Raw genomic sequence first — 21,083 nt, 5'->3', positions numbered from 1 at the left:
ATACGCTTTGAAATATATTATAATTTATAATAAAATATATAACCCAATACTATATTTTAAAAAAATAATTTAAATATACTATCAATACAACAAAAAAATATAAATACATAAAATTATAAAAAATAATTTTATTATTTAATGAATAGTTTTAAATTATAAAAAAATATTAATTTAAATAAAAATGAAAAAGAGCAACAAAGACTTGCGAAGGAGGGCGAATGATGTAGCCCCACGAGCTAGGGGATGGATTGGGGGAAGGGAGTGTAATTTTATTCTTATAATATATTTTATGCAATTTTTTTCGTATTAACGCTTATGTGGCTAATGGATAAAACATGCCCAGTCAATAAAAGCCCTAATGTTGTCCACCTCCACAAATTTCGATCACTTTTAAAATTTTGGTAGTTGGGGTCCTGTAATTGTCAAAAAATTATTAATTGTGGACCATTGTTTGTTACCTCTATATCTAAAGTTCTTATTTTATGTCACCTTCTCTGATATATAAGGCAGTAAAAAATTAAAAGGCGATTGTAATATGACAATTCTTGGGGTTGTGCTTGTAATTTGAATAAATATCAAGAAGATTTGTGTGATTTCCAATTAAGCGTGAAAGAGTATTTCATCAAAAGTTAGAGTATTCTAGCGGTCATTAATGTTACGGGAGGTAGATGTAATGTTTTAAACCTTAAGGGACTTAAATATAATTAAACCACATTTTAGACTAGGGAAATGAAATTATCCCGTTCAATGAATACAAGTTTATATTTGCATTATAGTTTCTTTGGCAAAGAAATAATAAAGAAGTTGGCATAATTTAGAAAACAGAAAATAAATCTAAGTACTGTTTTGGTGTTTGCTAACGCTATCTAAAATTGTAAACTTTACATATATAGATTTGGATCAGCATTAACTTTTAATAAACTAGGAAACTTTGCATGCATGCATGATTCTTGATTGTGTTTAATTACCATCTTGATTCAATTTGGAAAGTCATATGATTTCCCACCTCAATATTGCCTAACCAACAAATCTCTACATGAGAGAACCTCGTACGTGAAATTGGAAACCCTTTGTTCCCTTCCAACAATATCCCTTATTGAAACGTACTCTTGATGCAATTAAGGTAATCTACTAAAACTAGTTACCAAACATGAAACTTCCCGAATTTTCATAAGATCGATCCCTTCAACTATATGTAGTGGGCCTTGGCGAAGTATTCAGCTCATTCAATCATTCATCATCTTCTTGCAACCATCGACTTTCTTGCAAGAAATTAATCTTAATGGCTGACTACACCAAATCGTGTATTGTTTTGATGTTCTTGATGATGGCTTTCTTGGAAGGGTCGATGGGTGCTGTGTACAAAGTTGGTGATTCTGCTGGTTGGACTATTACCGGAGTTGACTATGAAAAATGGGCCTCTGCTCATACGTTTAAAGTCGGTGACACTGTAGGTATGTAACAGTCTTATCTTGTGATTGATTACATTTTTGCGTGTCAACAATTCCAGCATGACTGCTCAAGAACTTAAAACTCTTTTTATACATAATGCAGTATTCACCTATGACAATGAAAGCAACGATGTGATTCGAGTGACCCAAGAAAATTACGAAAAATGCAACTCAGATGATCCAGTTGAGATTTTCAACAGTGGGGACGATGAGCTTGAGTATACCATTCCTGGCAGCTTCTACTACATCTGCAGCTTCCCCAACAGGTGTCTGTATAACAAGCAAAAGGTTGAAATCAAGGTCACCGCGTCTGGCAACAACACGACTCCATCAACTCCTTCGGGAAGGAATTCATCAGCCCCAGGCATCAACTCTCCACCAGTTACCAACCCAGGTGGCATGGTATACACTGGTGCTGCATCACCCCTCTCTTTCAACAAACGCCTTGGGGAGCTCTTGGTTTTTGCTTCATGCGTTTTGGCTCTTTACCTGCACTAGTGCCAACATGCCAAGCTTCAGCCATTGCTCGCACTACTAACATAAAGAGATAAGATCAAAGGAAGAGCTGAACAATCAGTTTATTTACTTTACAGATCAGATTAGGTTTTGGGTTATCAAGATACATTACGTACTTGAATTTGGAGTTTTTTGGAATTTTGAGGAGTTACATATTCAGCAGGTTTTATTTAACTAATATTCTTCATATATTTACAATTTTAATATCACGCAAGAACCAAGATTTCATGATTTGGTTAAGATAACAAGTAGCATTTAGCAAATATCCAAAGAAGATTAAAGATTGATTCTTTTGACAGAATGCGATGCTAATTTCCAACTTGACAGCCTTAAACTCTGATCTCAAACTTTCAAATGCTAACCTCATCACATTTCCGACGATCCATACCCAGGTTCCTTAGCAAAATAGTGGTTCAAGAATTTCCAACAGTTTCTCCTACGTCATTGTCCTTGATTCTTCTGTTCACATGCTTGGTAGCAAAGCAAGAATCTCTGTATAAATATACAAAGATTTCATCAAAAATCAATGTAATCTAACAAAAAGAATCAGAGTTCAGACTAGTTCTCTCTCATTTGTATGAACCTAATTAATAAGGAGAGACACTGGTTTTTGTGCCAAAGTTAAGACAGTGCCTCCAAATTCAGAGTTGTTCATTTATAATTCGGGATGTACAGCAAGGAGTTCAAAAATTTTGATACGACATATTTAGTACCACCTCCTTTGTAGAAAACAACACAGCACTGCCTCAAGTACTAAATTTATAGTTGACACTTTCTTTACATCAAGATTCTGCATGAAGTAAAGGACACACTTTTTTATGACCTTTTATTTCATCATTCAAGTTTCCAATTCTAACACTACCACCAGTTCCATGATGCATTTTTTAATCTATATCTATATCCATTTATATTGTACATATATATATATTATATTATATTTTTATATTGTCATATACCTATAAAAGTATGAAACAACTAAAAAGTTTTTTCTTTTTTTTTTTATTCTACTAAATTAACCTCGTAATATTAATTTTTTTTTTAAGGACAAAAATATACTTATTCATTCCTATTAATTTATACAAGCTAAGAATCTAATTCTTAAATGTATTCATAGAAAAATTAAAATTAGAACTATATTTCTCAATGATTACATCAAACTAATTAACTTAACAATATGAAAACAAAAAAAAGTTAAAAGGAGAACTATATTTCTCAATGATTACATCAAACTAATTAACTTAACAATATCAAAACAAACAAAAGATAAGAGGAAGAAATTGAGAAATAGAATAAAAAAAATCCATAGATATTACAATAAAACTATACATTCATTAAGGACATTTCATATATTATACACCATATTATAATTACTATATTAATACTTAAACAAATAATTATTGCTAATTATATTTTTCAAAACAATTCAAGTTTATAAAATGTTTATAATTCTTATAACTATCTTTTACAAAATTAATAAAATATAAAATTGATGTTAAAAGTCTACTTGCAACACTTGTGCACCTTATAGTAAGGTTAAAAAGCTGGAAAGCATGACAAGAATGATAGGTTGGTAATGTAATGGATAAAAAGATACGTCAAATTCATTATAGCAAACGGCAGGTATGTGAATAGTAAACAGAGATAGTGAAACAAAATCTAGACAAGATTTCACAGAACAAGTTAAGTGTGTACCTCCCGAACTGGCCAGTGGATTCAAGAACATTAACTCTAGCAATTACGGTAGTCCTTCAGTACTGGTTCTCGGAAGCTGCATTTCTTAACGGAGCGATAGTTATAGAACGGAAATAAGTTGTAATGAATTACTACTGTTTACAATAGAGCCAAAAATAGAATAGAGATAAGAAGGCGAGAACTTCCTATGCTTTCATTAGCAGAAATATAAGGTGAAGATCGCTGGCAGTTTACTTAAAGTAAAGTTCATGTGGCCTTAAGATTTGGCAAGAGAGAGAACAACCCTGATTATTGAGAACACTGAAGTTCAATATTCCGGTCCATCAACCACTGTATCCGTGTTGAGAGAAAGCAATCCTAACTCACATACGAAGTCTCTAGTCCATGTTTAAAGTCAATCATCAGAGCATGTTACATTTGAGATACACCGCCATCCCATAGAAGTAAGCCTGCTGATATTACTAAGAACCACCTTCTGTAGCAGCAAATTTATGAAAACTGAATCAAAATCAGAAGAAGGGGTGGTTGCTACAGAAAGTAAGTAACAAAGAATAACCAAAATGAGTAGCTAAAGGACTCCATCTAAGGTTGGAGATCATGAATCTAATTACAAAAGTGGAAACATGAAGTAAGCCTTTTAAGCAGCATTCAGTGAAGCAATCCGTAAAGTTTTTCCTTCCAATTGAACCAAATGATTTTTTTTCCCAAAAATAGTCGCCATTCATCACATGTTTAATTCCTGTAAATCAAACAAATATAACACAGCTTATCCGATTCTTATACCGAATGTGTTGGGTCATCAACCAAAGCCATCTGACCAAGAATGATCCTAAACATAAACAATGTCCAACGGCTTTAACCAAACATGATGGTTTGCTGGTCAAAATATAATGCACAAACCTACTGAATACTGATAGGAAAAGTATAATCAGTAACTTTCTGCAGTTCCTTTAAATATATACAAATAAATAAGTAAATAAAATACCTTTATGCGGTTCCATGTTATTTTGGAGCAGTCACTGATTTAATATAGAGGGTACAGCTCTCCTCTGCTTTCAATGATCACTATAGAAGAACTTCCAGTACATTGGTTATATACACTCTTTACAGTGAATTACTCGCCAAAGTCTTCCTATACAGTCCGTGCCTCTTTTCAGTTGATTTCCCCTTAATTCTTTCAATATTCTGCAGTTACTTATGCAAACATATAAAGAAATTTTATAGAAGTCAGTAGTTTTAACATCAAACCATAGTCCTACGAGTAATTTATCTCAAGAACAGTTACTAAAAAGTCAAATCTGATAGCCATCAACAAACATGATAACAGCGAAACTTCATGATGAATGTTATATTGGTTCTCTTCATGTTCTACCAACTACTACACGATACCGCTAAGCTTTCGCCTTTTACAAGTTTGTCACCACATTCCTTCGGGTATAGCATTTTTCCTTCAATTGATTTCTTCCAATTCATCGTAGATCTCCAATTTTCCAGTGTTTATCATTTGAAAAATCGTTAGCAACGATACGACTTTACCAATTGGGAAATTATGCCTTAAAAAATATGATCACTTAAGGCAATCAACAGGAAGTTTGGAAGAAAAGGCAAAACCCTGTCCTTTCTCCCACATTGATAACACAAAATAGGGTGAATGACTTTATAAGATACGTTAGTTGTCACTACAGTTCGCCGGGCTCAGTAGCGTGAGCCTGTAACCCAAGTGGGGGCATTAAGGGTATCATATTACTTGCGTGCACCAAAAAAATTGAAAATTAAAAATCCAAAAAATACTTCCACGCTATTCCGAAAATTAACAAAAAAATTGAAAAAGAAAAAGCACCCAATTAAAATGATACCTTTTAATATTTTATTCTTTTGCACAAAATACAAGCAACAGAAAATTAAGTTTACAAGTGAGGGAAAAGATATATACAAGAACTGACAAAGCTTATTAAGAATTCAAAATCTTTCAGCCATACGAGGCTTATAATATTGGTGCTTTTGTTATCGTTGTGTCTCATATTAGAACAAATTTAACCATACTCCAATTCTCTTGATCCGTAAATTATATAATCATTTTTATCATGTTTATTATGCAGCTATAACAAAAAGAAATTGACACTTCAGTACTCATTTCCTTAACAGGTGTAGCATCAACAACCACCAACAACATTTATGGAACAAGACCATGAATCATTTGTATTACATAAGGAAAAAGTAATCTATTTCTTTAAATGTCAACTCTGTCCATATTAGATGCCAAATGTGGATGTTGGTGGATCTCATTTAAAAGATCGATATAGTCCATATATTCATATTTTATTCCCCAGAAAGAAAAGTATTTTATTATTCAATAATTCTAGTTTCCCCAGTAGGGTTTAGGCCTATATCAATGATCAATAATTTTTAGTTAAACAGAACAACCATACCACTGTATTATATTATCCATGCTTTCTGTTGGATGTATGGTGTTGAAAGTACCACTTATGTGATCTCAAAATGGTTTCATCAACTTTAGAATAAATTAACAGTCGAAAAGGAGACAACTGAAAACTATCTTGCATCAATTTCTAGCCATTGAGTCATAAAAAAGTGGTAAAAAAAATAAAAGGGCTCAATTGGAGAAGACTCACAAACTGGGAAAAACCCATGCATGGGATCAATAGTTGACATGGAAATCCATATCACACGTACCAAAAGGTATACCAGGGAGCAAGATCTGTTTCGATGCACTTCATTTTCATCTCTCGACATGAATGTGTGGAACTATATTCAAGTGCTCATGCTACCTTTCCAATTAAATAGCATCTCAACAAAGAGTAAAGGTAAAAGGTAAATCCCGAGAGGAATCTTATTAATCCAGCTGCTGCAAGTCTGAGAAGAGAAACTCTTCTATTTGATGCAGTAGCATACGTACGTGAAGATGTATAACATCAACCATAGACGCATTATTACACAGTAAACCAATACTGATAAGGAAACTATACATACATTTAAAGAGTACATAAATGGTGAAGACAAAAACAAGAGAGTTCAAACCAGGGAACGAAACAAGAAATTCCATACATAGTCATGATACTTAATTCAAATGAATGTGCAAGGCAGAAACAGCTAATATGACATGAAAACAAGCACAATGATCAAAATTAAGTCCACATAACTACAACCATTATCCCCTTTATAATTTTACATCTGCTAGCTCAATTATTCAAAGAAGACCACAGACACACATCACTAGCAACAGAACGTAACATAAAGAGTGTCGGAAAAGGTTAGAAACACCAAAATCATTGCTTCCTATTAAAACTAACCACATCATAGAAACTTAGAGAATACATAAAAACAAACACAAGAACATGGGTCTTTAGTGGTGCATCGAGTACATATATCTCTACCAATTGACTAAGTTTTCCCTCTATACAAAAAATATCTAAAACAAGCAAGCTAAACGAAGGGTCAAGAAACACATGGAGTCTACAAAATATAAACATAGAATTTTCATAAAAGAGCATGAATCCTCTCTTTCTTCCATTTTCCTATATTTTGCAGGTATAAACAATTTATAAGAAAAAAAAAATTCTTAGCAACCTGTAAAAACACAATTATAGAAGCACACCCCATTAATCCTCAGACACTCATGGTGTACTACATCAATGGAATCTTCAAAAATCAAACATTCATTGCCCCAAGAATACGATAAAGACTCTACAAACCGCGAACCAAACAGATAAACATAAGATACATTACACTCTCCAGCACAATATTCACACAGAAACCACAGTTCTTGAAGAAAGAAGAAATACCTTGACATACTACGTAGAAGTGAAGAAAAAAGAAAACCCTGATCAAGAAATGATGCCAAGAAGCACTGCGTCAATGGGGATGAGAGGATTCTTCATTTCTTGTTTGAATTTCCATACTCCTGAATTTATTTTTTTCTATGTTCTCCAATTTATCATTTTTTTTGTTTAACGATTCATGGCCTTCCTGGGTATGTTTGATTGGGCTATATAGAAAATTTTGTAGAGCCCATCACTATATGGACTTCCTCAATATCCGCCATCCAATTATCATGCCTCAGGCCCAGGCTCCAACCATCTCCAACAATTATAATTATCATAAAAACTCCACGTTATTTTACACTTAGCCGATGCATGTGTACAATTTCATTTTTATTATAATTATTTGAATTATATTAAAAAATAAAAATAAAATAAAATAAATTATCAAAATTGATAAATTTTTAAACAATTTTTATTAATTTTAAATGAGCATAAATAAAATAGTACTAATATAAAATTAAAGAATTATCATTTTGTGTAAAAAAAAAAAAGTATGTTTGAGGGTAATTTAGTCAAATTATAATTTATCAACCAAAACTAGTTACTCCTACACCCTCATACTTAATAAATAGTACAAATGTTACGTATTTTTTGATCAATCAAATATTGGGATATGTATAGGTCCAAAACCAACTCCAACCCATTCTCATCCCTATTTTAGCTCAAGACCTATAACGTATTTTTAAAACCTCAGCCGTAATTACCAACACAAGCTACATTTGACGCGTGGTAGTACATTAAACAATAGTGGCTATTTCTTAATCCCTACATTAATGAGCAAAAATTTCCCAAATCATGAGGGCATTTCCACATCTTGATCTCCTCATTTCTTGATTCAAGATGCTCCATATCTACAATTATTTCTTAATTATTAAATAACACAGATTCTATTTTTACCCCCGAGAAATTATAAAAAGGACCTTAAATTTGACATAAATTCAGGCATATATACATGAAAAAGAGTTTGATTAGCACTTGTCTATTGTTGTAGTTTATACATTATATGCATGCATGGCCTTCACCAATTTATTGGTCTTGTTTTTCCTCTTGGCAATGGCTCTATCTGACTCCTCCACCACCGCCGCCCATCACCAAATCGGCCACGCCGTGGACTGGACCGCCGCCGGCACCGTTGATTACACTAAGTGGGCTTCCAACAACCTTTTCCAACTTGGTGACGAATTAGGTTAATTTCTATCTTTTATTGTATACTGAATATGAATACTCTTATTGTTGTTCGAAAAATTAGCAATACTTTTTATGTTTTATGAAATTTGGATGGAAATCTAAAATTATTAATTTTTCCCTCAATGTATTTATTAAATAAAAATGAAAAATTATAAAAAAAATCGAACGAGTTGTATGAAAGTTTTTGAAAAATTGTAACAACATCACCACTTAGTCCGTAAAACAAATTCAGAGAATTTCAAAAAAAATAGTAAAATTATAATTCATAATCCACAAAGATATTTTAATCAGTTTACCACAAAAAAAGAATAAAAACTTAACAAAGACTAATAGATTGGACTAGTTGTTAGGTATTGGTATTTTCCCAAACGACGAGTCTGTACTTCTAAATTGTAATTTGTCAAATCTTATAAAAACACATTATAATTACCCTTATTTTAATCGTCTTTGTTGATTCTATATAATCGGAGAAAACCATGTCGCAGATTTCAAATACGACCATCAATTCCATAACGTGATGGAAGTGAGCAGGCAGGATTTCGAGTCATGCAACTCTAGTTCGCCAATACTTAACTACACTACCGGGCATGACTCGGTCAAGCTAACGTCCGGTGGCCACCATTACTATCTCTGTGGCATTCCCGGTCATTGTGCTGCCGGACAGAAGATTGACATCTTTGTCCGGAGCCCGAGTGACACTTGCAGACCCAAAATTAGTCCTCCTCCTCATCGCAGTCATGCATCGTCGACACCCTTCGTCTCATTCAAGCCGTGGCGGCGTAGTGCCAAATTATTAGACATGTTCCTTCTTGTTGCCTACGCAATTTTTGCTTAGTCTCTTCATAGATAAGAAAATATAGGCTATATATAGCTAGGATATATGGAAAATTCTTGTTCGAATTAGGCTAGATCGAACTATATGAATTATAGAGCAAACGTGGTACACTTGACATATGATTGGTCACTCTGCCTAAACTGTACACTAATCACAAGATAAGTGTATTGCACTTGCCATACAATTTATTCAGGTCCGACCAAACTCGATTTAGATTAAAATTTCCCAAGACATAGTAAGTTTAGACAGTTCAATTTCCTTTAACACACAAATTCTCCACCCTCTGATCTATTAATCATAAATAAACAACACCGCATAGACGATTAAAGAAAATAAGAGCATTTATTTTACATAAAAGAAAAAACATTTTACTTAATTTTGTATTACACTGGCCTGGAAACAGTAACCTGAAAATTCTAAAAAAAAAATAAAGAATAGAGGCAGTATGTAAGAGAAAAAACATATGGTAGATGAGAGAACAAAATCATGGGTGGACAGCAGACTTATCTACACTTCCTCTGTGGAGTCTTCATGGTTCATCACTTTGGTCTCTTTCAAGACAGGGAAAATCAGCTTCCACACTGCCCATTCACAAATCTTTTATTATCAGATAATCGAAAATAGTATTGGAGCATCAAGCAACAGAGATCAGAAAAGTATTTCCCTACTTAATTTAGAGATGTTAATCCGGAACCGTCCAGTTTGGAGCAAGTTTAAGACAACAATCAGATTTTGAGTTTCGGTGTTTTAGACACATCATGTTGTCATTCCTACTATATTTTCCGTGTTTTTTAGACAAAATTCACCTGTAAGGGAACGGTACTCACAGTATATAGTGGCTGCAAACCACTCGTTGACAATCTTCACCCATGTGCTAGCCCAACCGACGTCTATGCTCCACCTGTTGTTTTATATAAAGCTGTAAGGAAGGTACAAGATAGAAGCGAAAAACATGTGTCGAAATCAAACATAAGAAGACAGAGGCGTCCGTCCTGATGTTGAGTCAGACTCCACGTTACAAGAAATGGTTATTGCAGATACCTTAAGAGCAACTATATATGACTTACTTTCTGGTCAGGCTGCCTAAGTTCCAGCTGATGAATAGCATTGCAAAGTACATGGCCCCCAAGGAAAACACCAAGTGGAAGAATCCATAACTATATGGAACATCATCCTCCAGCAACTGGGCTCCGTTTTTACGGAACTGCAAACCGAACAGAATTATTAGGATGTCTTACATATTTTGTTTGAGAAAACAATGATGTTCAAAGAAGCAACTCCTTGTCTTATTGCATGGTTGCCTATTGATGAATTACTTGAAACAATCAAGTATTTAATCACGGGATCAGTATTACAACAGGTTTTGACTGGGCTGACAAATCATCGGTCCCATTCCTTTAACAGACGTCCCAAAATAAAGACTTAATTTCCGAAATTGGAAATTCTTGTCCAAAACTGAGTTAGAGTAATGATGTGACACTACCAACGGCCACTACTTTTAAAGACAACATTGTAATTTTTAAGGCTGCAACATGAGCAGAAGAAAGTCGAGAATTCTAGTATCATCACCGTCAGGAAAACACGAAAACTTTAAGGACTGTTGCTTTGTTGTTGTAAGCTTAACCCACCTGAAATGTTTGTGAGTCGATCCCCGTTGAAAAGGTAGCAATTACAATTGCACATAGAGCAATGACAAAGCCCTGGAAGCAGCAGCAGAAGCAGACTAGTAGTTTGAAAGACAGTACAGATCAGAACGATAGATCAAACATAGTGTGAAATCTTACAACGATAGTGGACCAACCACCATGTCCACTTTCTTGCTTCTGGGGGCTGCATTTTTCGCTGCCCGGCTCGCTGCATTCAAATATAACATCACCGCATTCTCAAAAACAGATGCTATGCAACAGAGCAAAAAACTCTAAACTCTTTAACATGTAAGAATTGTAACCTTCTAATGGCGGTCCAACATAGGAAAACAATGTAAGAGGCCATGATCCCTGAAGACAGCAGGCCTCTATTCACCTGTCTTAAGCATGACAAAGAGTCATACATCAGATACAAAAACCACTTGGCTGATATTCTTCGTGAAATATAGTTACTGCAAAGACGTACCCTAGAATGCAACGATATAACCATCATCACAATAAGCAGAACCCCAGTCCAAGAGATGAAAAATATGTTGAGAGAGCATGACGTTTTTGAGGCGTAAAGTGCATACATCACGGCTATTCCGCACACAGAAGCAATGTAAAATACTGTTGACATGAATAGTCCGATCGAACAGCTGCCACAATAGCAAATAAATTCCAGATGACATATTCCTATGTATCTTGTAAGCTAGAGACTTTCTTAATACGACATCCTCAAAGAATGCATTGAGGTCTTCTCATCGTACCTTGATTTGTTTTTCTCATCAGACATCCAGTAGTTGTTCCACCAGGTGATAAACTCAATCACACTTATGAGCTGGAGAATCAAAAACACCCTGCAACATGTGAGTTAGATCAAATATTGATGCGTACTAAACTATAATGCTTGTAATTTTCCTAGGAATATCTGCTTGGGCTTTAAGTGCTGTCAACGCTTGTAATAAAAGATTTTACCAAAATATTGCAGCATGTCTGTGGTTCTAAGAACAAATCAATGTGGAATTTCATTAGCTTAAAAGGTCGAAAGATTACCCTGCACCAACACGAGCAAGTTCACCATATAGTTGAATGTAATCGGTGGGGATGAAGAACGGAATAACGAACGAGATAAGCAACAGAATAAACTTGAGAGCCCACCACCCAGAATGCCAAGCATTGCGAACTTCATGCAACTTTCTGGTGTTACATGTCATCACAAACATTAAAAAGAAGAATATCTATAATCAGATGTCAAGGAAAAAAGCTCTATTAGGAACAAACTCTGACTCTTGATGTCCTAAGTCCTAACAGTGACAAAAGAAGGGTAACGGAAGAAAATTGTAATTGAGTGAATTCCTAGTTTTGGATAATTTCTGTTGTAAAATTAATGCATGTAAGGATACAAAGCATCCTAAACTGACACGAAGAACTCCCATCGTATGGTAACATTCTCGCTCCTCTGCCCCGCACGCTCTTGAATCTGCAGAAAGAAATGTAATAACATAATTCGATGATGAGATTAAGTTCATAAAACTGATATATAGTAAAAATTTCTTAGCAGTAACTTATGTAAAAACAAGAATTCAAAACGACAGCTATGTGCGACATCACGCGATTGTTTGTCAGCAGAGAGTATCTAATTGTTTACTAGAAACAAAACTGAAAGTCGAATGCTACATTGTACTGCAAATTCTGTCCTCAGCAATGTGGAAAGAAAAGAAGGCAAACTTACAAGGTAGCACCGGCAAAATCCTCTCTCCATAGTCTCGAAACAGCCACGCTATAATATTCGTTAACAGAAAAATAACGCCATATGCATATCGAGCCCGCAAAGATTTCTTCTTTCTGACAGAGCACTTAACACTCTTCTGTCCTGACGCAGGTTGTTCCTCGCTTTGGGAACTCCCATTGTTTCTTAATTCAGGTTCCATCATCCTAGGTTCAAGGCTTCCAGCATTTTCACCCATCCTGAACATGAAAATGACCTTAAAAAAGGGCTGAATAGACTTCCAGACAAACTAAGTAAATCATTCTCGAGTAAATCTTGAAGCACATCATGTGATTGCCCTTTTCATTACATTTGAAAAAAGGTTTAGTTTCAACCCGAAGAAATTGGATAATTCTGTAAGTATGTGTCTGGATAGATGTATGTTCCTGGTAAAACAGTCAAGTTTCCTTCATCTACCAAAACAATTCTCCAGCAAGAAAAGTATTGTCTGTGAAAGATACATTATCTTTCACGCAAGGAATAGGTTGTTCATGTCCAACCCACCCCCACCCCCACCCCACCCCGCCGAAAAAACAAGAAAATCAAAAGGGACCAAGAAAAGTGAAAGTTAAGGAGTGAGTAAGAACAAAACTTTTTCAAGATTTTCAAAGGTTTCACAATGTGCAATAACTTGTTTGTGTTTGCAGGGAAACAGTCAAATTACTCAAACATTGCAAGGAGTGACAAAATTTCTGTTGGCCTAAAAATTGAAACTTCCCAGTAAAGAACAAGAAATGGAAAACTTTAGAAATGTTTCAAGCTTCTTTGTTCATCACACATTCTTTACAACAAAGGAAACATCAATGCAAGAAATCAAACATTGGGAACCATAATCTTGTAATAACAAAACACAATAATCCCAATACAAGTGATAAAACCTATACAAGAATGATCCCAACAACGTAAAGAATTTCCAAAAAAAGAGGGCTCTTGAAAACTAACCCTTTCTACCCTTTTCTTGTTCTGGAACAGCCCAGACTTCCCTCTGGAGTGTTGAGATTTCACACACAACACACAGTCACTTCAGCAAGAAAAGAAGGCTCCTTTGATTTAAATAAACTGCAAGAAACCCCACTTTTGTTCTTTTTACAGGAAAAATCAAAGCCTAGGCCCCTGAAAAGAAATCATCAACAACCCACTTTTGTCACATGCATAATAATAATAATTTAAAGAAAACAGTAGAGACATCAAAAGTCAGCCAGAAGGAGTGTTCATAGTTACACTTTGAAGTAAGTGCCCTATGGCATGCAGAAGACTTATTTCCTCTGATTTTTCTGTTTTTGTGCAGAAGAATTTATTGCTGCTATTGTGTTTGCATTTTGCTACTTTCTTGCAACCTTATTAGTATAAATTTTTACAAACTCTTTTTGTCCTTTCAAGAAGATTTGCATGCTTGTGACATCATCATGGTGTAATAGTCACTCTTGCCCAGTTATAACTGTAGAAAACTAGAAGGATCTTTCAACATTTATCAGTTGCTTCAAAATTAAAGCTTTTAACTTGGGAAAAAGAAATAAAAGTAAGTTTTTTTTTTTAGTTACTTCATTGTTTGGATCAGGTTCTTATTACATTTTGATTGTAAGAGCCCTCACTGAGATATATTGCTGACAATATTTTCAAGAAATTGGCTTTAATTTTTCAAGAAAAAATATCCTTTTTTGTACAAACGAAATAATTTCTTAATCCCATTTTCCTAATGACCGACTAGTTTATTCTGAAGGACGTGTTGAATAAAAAGATTCGTGGTCGTGCTTGCTTGTAAGATGTATCTCATCTCATCGTATTCGATCAAATTAAGGTAATGTTTGGTTGTAATTCTTTTTTTTTTCAAAAGTAATGCTTCAAACACATCGCACTGTTATAAAAAAAACATATCACATCACATATAATAATTATATCTTCTTTCTTACCTAATATATTACATTAACTATCATTATTACACTTTTATATCACATCCAACCACATACACAAAAAAAATATCGGCAAAATCCTATTTTTAGTCCTGTAAGAATAGTTGTGTAATCCTTTATTTTTTAACAAAATACATTCCATCTTGTAAGTTTTATAATTTTGACACATCAGTCCTATAATACCTATTTATCAAATTAAGACTTGCATTTATTTGTATGAAATACATTTAGTCCTATAATTTATTAAATTTGACACTTTTAGTCCTGGACTCAGTCATCGACTTAGAACACTAGCCGGAAAAAGAAATGTATTCCTAATGCATGGATGCGGCTGGTCAAATGCAAATAAACGGTACTTTTTACAATCTTAAGTTCCCAGGCGTATTCTTCACCATTCTAAATTCCTAACTATTCATCTAATTTATTAAAAATTATAAATATTTTTCTATAACTATTAATTGTCCAGCACATACCTTCTCATGACAGCTCATTGTCAAAGTATTTATTAAATATTTGTTAATTATAAAAAATATTTATAATTTTTTAAATAATAGGATCCTATTTTTAATTAAGGGACAATTACTTTTATGGGCCTCTTAATCAGGGTCATTAAAAGTCACCTAGGAGAGCTCTATGATTCAATATGTTTTGAACATGTCTGAATTAAGATAAAAAGTTGTAATGCAATGAATTATACTAAGAGTGTTGATGAAGCAATTGTGACAAAGAAAAGAAGACATGAAAGGTTGAGTGGGGCCTCTAGTATGCTGACCATTCCTAGTTACCATAAACAAATTCCATTCCATTCCTTTGGCATTTTAATAATGCGGGTAAATTACATCTACATCTCCTAATTTATGATTTATTTATGTAAATTATTTTTAATTTTTTAAAAAATTATATATACATTTATCAGAAATATTAACGTCATTTACACAAATCATTCATTGCTTTTTAAAAAATTATACATATACCTCCGAAAATATTAACAATATTATACAATTAATTACTCTAATTTTTTAGTTGTCAGGGATGGTTTCTGTAATTGCACAAGAGATAATGATGATTTGTGTAAATAAATCATAAATTAAGAGATGTAAATATAATTTATCCCTAATGACCATGGAGCATGTGACGTACTTCTTGTCTTGTTCTGCAAAATATTATCTATTTTAATTGAAATTTTGCAGATAAAAAGATGTCTCGCTAGGGAGATGTTGTTCTGCAAAATATTATCTATTTTAATTGAAATTTTGCAGATAAAAAGATGTCTCGCTAGAGAGATGAAGTATTAAGACTTATAAATCATACAAGTTCCTTAATATCAAAGTGGGACACGTGAAAACATCCGAGCCAACTAAATCAGAGGTTTTCGATGGGAACATAGCCTCATCTCCACACATATTGCTAAATTTTCTTATACATCTTCACGCACATTAATGCATGTGAGGAAATACTTTTTCATGTTATAAGAGTAGTTTAGTTACAAAAGATTTGTTTGAGCTGCAATAAGTCTACTATAAATCAATCGAGTGTAAATATTAATTTTTATTTAATTTTTTTTATATTATTAATAAATTTAATGAATTTTAAGGATCTATTTATTAATAGAAGTACTAAATATAAATTACTAAAATCATAAAAAATTACATAAAATTATACCAAACTCACTGATAGTGTATTATCCTAAGTCAAAGTGGAACTCGTGATAGCATCAGATCTGTAGTTTTGTATTTTGTGATATAATAGGGATTTATGACTAACCGTTGGAGGGAATGGGAGGTGCTCGAGGCTACTAGCTCTGCTATTTTAAATATGCACTCTATAATTTCTCACGGGTGCTCTATATATCACATATTTAATTTAATAACTTTGTACTATTAAGACTGAATATTTGCAAAAGTTTGTATTTAGGAAGAAAGTGAAATATTTAAAAATAAAATAAAATTTTGATTAAAAGCAAGAATGTTCGCAATAATTAGCAAGAAATAGAAAAATCTATTTTTAGATACCTAAGAAAAATTAGGGTAGATTACGTTGACACGTCTTGTGATTAAATCAAAACACGTAAAAACTCTATATTTTTGCATAATTATAATTATATTTTTTAAAATTATAGTTTTAATTACAAGTGCATCTTTTATTCAATGGCAAAAATAAGATACATTATATGCCTTTTTATAAAATTATAATTACACCATTTGAAGTTGTACTTTTAATTACAAAACACATATTCAGTGACAAAAATTTGTACGAAGAGCCTCTAATGTATATTACATTAACATATTCAACCGTAAAAGTTTACACAAACACCCTAAGAGGTGTATTTGTAATTTTACAAAAGGCATGGAGTATTTATGTGTTTATATAGACATAATTTCAAAAGATGTTAATATAATTTACCTAAATAATTATTTTCAATCAAAAATTAAAAATAATAATAATAGTTTTAATATTTTGCAAGCACTCAATAAATACTATAAAAAATATAATATTTAACCATAATTTATTGACATAATTAAGAAAAATACCCGTAAGAAATAGTTATTAACTAGGATTACACCACATGTATCGATCGTGGTTTTTGCAAGTGTGGCTAAAAGCCACGGCGAATATTTTTGTCATGGTAAATAAAGTAAATTTCTACATCAATTTTATTGAACCATAATTAATAATGATCATTTACCACGGTTTTTAGTGTATAATAATTAAAAATATGAGCAATAGTAATTTTTTTTTCAAGCGGGATAAAAATATAAGTGGATTCCAACATAAGCGGACAGTAATTACAAAAAGCAAATATAGATTAGTAAGAATTCATCATTAATCTTTTCAAAAGATGTCTCATTGTCCTCAAAATGTGTAATGACTATGAGAAAGAAAAAAGTCATTACATGTCGGGGGGATTAATGATTTTCTTGCCATGTGCGCCGCGTTAATTAGTGTAGAGCCTCATGCTTAATTTAATGTATTTTATTCTAATTTCTTTTACCAAATGCTTTGGCTTTAATTGATGGATGCTCAATAATTAATTAAGCTTAATTTCCTCTCCCCATCCTTTTCTCTTTGTCCTACACTACTTTTTGTGATGAGGTTAAGTGGTTTCACATTCATAATTGTGGGTAAGTTGTTAGGTGTTGTATGATTGGGTTTTGGTGTGCCCTTTTTGAGTGATTGGTGGCTTGTGCTTTTGCAATGCAAGATCTAAGAGGAAAATGGATTTGGTGGAAGTGGGCAAGAATGTTTGTGAGGACACCATGTGTTGTGTTGGAGCGTGGAGTCTGTCTTAATTCTACGTATAAGTTTTGTGACTGTGAATTAAAATATGTTGTTAGGGGTAAAATTATAATTTTATGATGTTTTACGGGCGTTTGAACATGAATTTTTCGAAAGTATGAATAATTGGGTCTTACGATTAGTTTTCTTGTCATATATATTTTACGCACGCATGCATTCACGATTTGTCAAAAATAATGTTTTGGGATCATGGTCATGTCTGGACTTGTCTCTAGGTTAAGATTTCATTGACTTTATTTGATTTTGGGGGTTATTTTAAAACTTAAATCGTTGAAAAATAATCAGTATTGTTAAGAATTTTAATAGGCCTTGTATCGTGGTTAAATTACTTATCAAAAGATGGGATTTTAAGTGTGACTTAGAGTTGATCATCAAGAATTCAATCCATTAATAGGTTAAGTTTAATGGTTTTATAACATTTTTCGACATATCTTATCATATTTAAGGACACAAGAGTAGATTGCTGCATTTTAAAAAATACAGCAGATAAATTACTAATTTTTTTATGAGATTCTTTTTCATTCGAAATCAAATTACAATAATATATACAATTCAAAACAACTCAAGCCTCACAACCATCACCATTGAGGTAAACTATCAGCAAGAAACCTAATCTCACAATCTGCACTACAACCTTCGCAGTGCACATCTTCCTCGTCATCAATAATGTCCACCCAACCCCTTTTCCTCCTATGGTTATCTTGTCTGGTACAGCACACCGGCCGATGCCTCAGAGCCGGATTCTCCACCCACATTAACCTCAGCATGTTCTTCAGCTTCTCGCGATGCTCCTTCAGTTTTCTCCTCACATACTTAGACTTCTTCATTTCGGCCATCAACCTCACACCGTCTGCTTTCAGCTCATCGTCTCCACTAAAGAGAAGAATAATGCACGTAACGTATAAAGCTCCGATGTGGTTCGCGTTCAGGGCTCTTTGGAGGTGGCTGAGTGCTGATTCAGGCCTTTTTCCAGTGAAGTAGTCGAGCTGAGGACTCAAGAAACTTATAATATATTCAACGAGCTTCTTTTTTAAAAGTTTAAGTAGTCGCGATGCAATTTATAACCCTATATATATATATATATATATATTACTTACCACTCCTTGTCTGTACATGATCTCTGGATTCTGACACTCTTTGCACTTAGTTAAGAATGCTTGTTGCTTTTCACTGAGGGGGTTCCATGGTACCAATGAAAAATCGTCTAACGACATATGCCGATATACATGCGTGTCCTCTGCTGCTTCATGAAAATATTTACAACTAGAAGATATAAAATTGTCTCAATGTAAGAATATTAAGGAAAAATATAAAATTGAAGAGAAAATATTAATCTAAGCTCATGCAAAGAAAATATATGGATGTGAAATAAGCAAGTTATAGTTATATGTAATTAAGAGAATATATATAAAAATTAATAATAATAAAATTTTTTACATGGCATACTTACATGACACGAAGCATTAGTTTTTGTGGTTCAATCTCATAATTATTGTTAGTTTTCGCTAAAATTCAATGAAAATTATGAAAATTCATATTATAACATAATTTTGTATGTTTGTAACTTGATATTATTAACCAGTTTACTTATAAAAATTCTTAAATATAAAAATGGCATTTGGTTGGGTTTGAATTCAAAATACTGATATTTCTTACTTAAATATATTGACATATATATTGTATAACAAAATAATGTTATCGATAAAACACGTTTTATATGAGATGTACTAAATGAATATACAAATAAAAAATAAACTAGATTGCAATAAATTATAAAAAAATAACGTCATTTACATATATAAGTTTTTTTTAAAAAAATCAAATTACCAAAAAAAGCATATCAATAAAAAAAATAATAGCTACGACTTTTGAATCTCGGACAAATAGAAATTAAATATAAACATGCATGCAAGATGATCATGTTCTAACATGAGTAGATAAATATATACATACCTCAACTTGGCGTTATGAATATCTGTAAACGAACTTTCTGCAATACGAGATAATATTTCAACCAATAATTCTCTGGGGATATTCTCAATGTTACTAGCCATTACCACAGCCCGTTCCGTTGTCTTGGAACTCTGGCTTCTCAAGATCGCTGGCGTTGCTCGTCCCACATTCTTCGAATCCTTTACCATGATTCATTCACAAATTGTAAGAAGATGAAACAAAGTAGAAAAAAAGAGGAGGATGTAATGAAAAACAGAATAGGTGTGATCAGATTTGTGGATGGTTATAAATAGTAGTAATTTGTATGCGTTATATATATTCTCCTAAACTTAGAAGGTTTTGAAAACAAAGAGTTCTTTCCTAATTTAACTTCAGCTTGTAAGTACAGAAGGACTAGGAAACATGTTTGTTGTTTTCGAAAAGTTTCAAATTTTGATGAATGTTCTTGGATAATTTCTTACACCCAATATTGAACTTTTTTTTTTTTTTTTTTTTTTTTTTTACCTTTTTGCTCCCTTTTGTATGGGACTTTGATCTACACAAGACTACTCACCATGGCTACTTACGAGTATATGTCGGACAGATACAACACAAATTTCAAAATAAAAATTAATTTAAAAACAAATCAGATGAGTAATACGAATGATAGTCAAAAATGAATATGAGTGCAATGCTATTACGAATTGTCGTAGCTCAGACTATCTTTACTTTTTTACTTTTTTTTTACACGAGATGTCAAGAAGCCGTTTATGGTGTATTGGGCTTGGGCCCATGGAGAATTAATTTGCCAGGCACAACGATTAATCTATGTGTCTGGCCCAACCTAATATCATATATTTTCTATTTTGATTATATTTTTATTTTTAATTTTAAGTAAAAGAATATTTCTTTTCAATTTTATGTAAAATTTTTGTGTAAAAATAATAGTTTATTTTATATTAATCTATGATGTGGAATAAATATATTTTTTTTATGAGAATATGTATAAATAATTACTGGAAAC

The 21,083-nt window shown here is 32.8% G+C and overlaps 3 protein-coding genes and 1 long non-coding RNA gene across 6 annotated transcripts; 1 reads left to right on the top strand and 3 right to left on the bottom strand.

Moving 5' to 3' along the window:
• LOC105172035 (mavicyanin-like) lies at window positions 1,008–9,984 on the top strand. The gene is made up of 2 exons (XM_020697352.1): window positions 1,008–1,454; window positions 9,175–9,984. The coding sequence occupies exons 1-2, from the start codon at window positions 1,283–1,285 to the stop codon at window positions 9,522–9,524; spliced, it is 522 nt and encodes a 173-aa protein (XP_020553011.1). The 5' UTR covers window positions 1,008–1,282; the 3' UTR covers window positions 9,525–9,984.
• Window positions 1,501–7,613, bottom strand: LOC105171841. 3 transcript variants are annotated; one of them, XR_848607.2, is made up of 5 exons: window positions 7,463–7,613; window positions 4,645–4,853; window positions 3,660–4,134; window positions 2,330–2,459; window positions 1,501–1,940 (listed from the first exon to the last, which is right to left on the bottom strand). It is a non-coding gene; the product is annotated as an uncharacterized LOC105171841 (long non-coding RNA). The 3 variants fall into 3 exon arrangements; XR_848608.2 differs by having other exon boundaries at window positions 4,645–4,844; window positions 7,463–7,612; XR_002287913.1 differs by having other exon boundaries at window positions 4,645–7,598.
• On the bottom strand, window positions 9,855–14,019 carry LOC105171840 (probable serine incorporator). Its single transcript, XM_011093085.2, has 12 exons — window positions 13,863–14,019; window positions 12,885–13,120; window positions 12,556–12,632; window positions 12,206–12,390; window positions 11,920–12,009; window positions 11,637–11,808; window positions 11,473–11,546; window positions 11,309–11,378; window positions 11,153–11,224; window positions 10,592–10,728; window positions 10,352–10,425; window positions 9,855–10,105 (listed from the first exon to the last, which is right to left on the bottom strand). The coding sequence occupies exons 2-12, from the start codon at window positions 13,117–13,119 to the stop codon at window positions 10,032–10,034; spliced, it is 1,260 nt and encodes a 419-aa protein (XP_011091387.1). The 5' UTR covers window position 13,120; window positions 13,863–14,019; the 3' UTR covers window positions 9,855–10,031.
• On the bottom strand, window positions 18,700–20,302 carry LOC105172034 (putative F-box protein At1g67623). Its single transcript, XM_011093374.2, has 3 exons — window positions 20,081–20,302; window positions 19,225–19,390; window positions 18,700–19,113 (listed from the first exon to the last, which is right to left on the bottom strand). Exons 1-3 carry the CDS (start codon window positions 20,266–20,268, stop codon window positions 18,706–18,708), a joined length of 762 nt encoding a protein of 253 aa, XP_011091676.2. The 5' UTR covers window positions 20,269–20,302; the 3' UTR covers window positions 18,700–18,705.

Source organism: Sesamum indicum, linkage group LG10 (genome assembly GCF_000512975.1).
Source record: "Sesamum indicum cultivar Zhongzhi No. 13 linkage group LG10, S_indicum_v1.0, whole genome shotgun sequence".
Classification (NCBI taxonomy): domain Eukaryota; kingdom Viridiplantae; phylum Streptophyta; class Magnoliopsida; order Lamiales; family Pedaliaceae; genus Sesamum; species Sesamum indicum.
The sequence above is the reverse complement of the archived record's forward strand: the minus strand, read 5'-3'. Positions and strand labels throughout refer to the sequence as shown.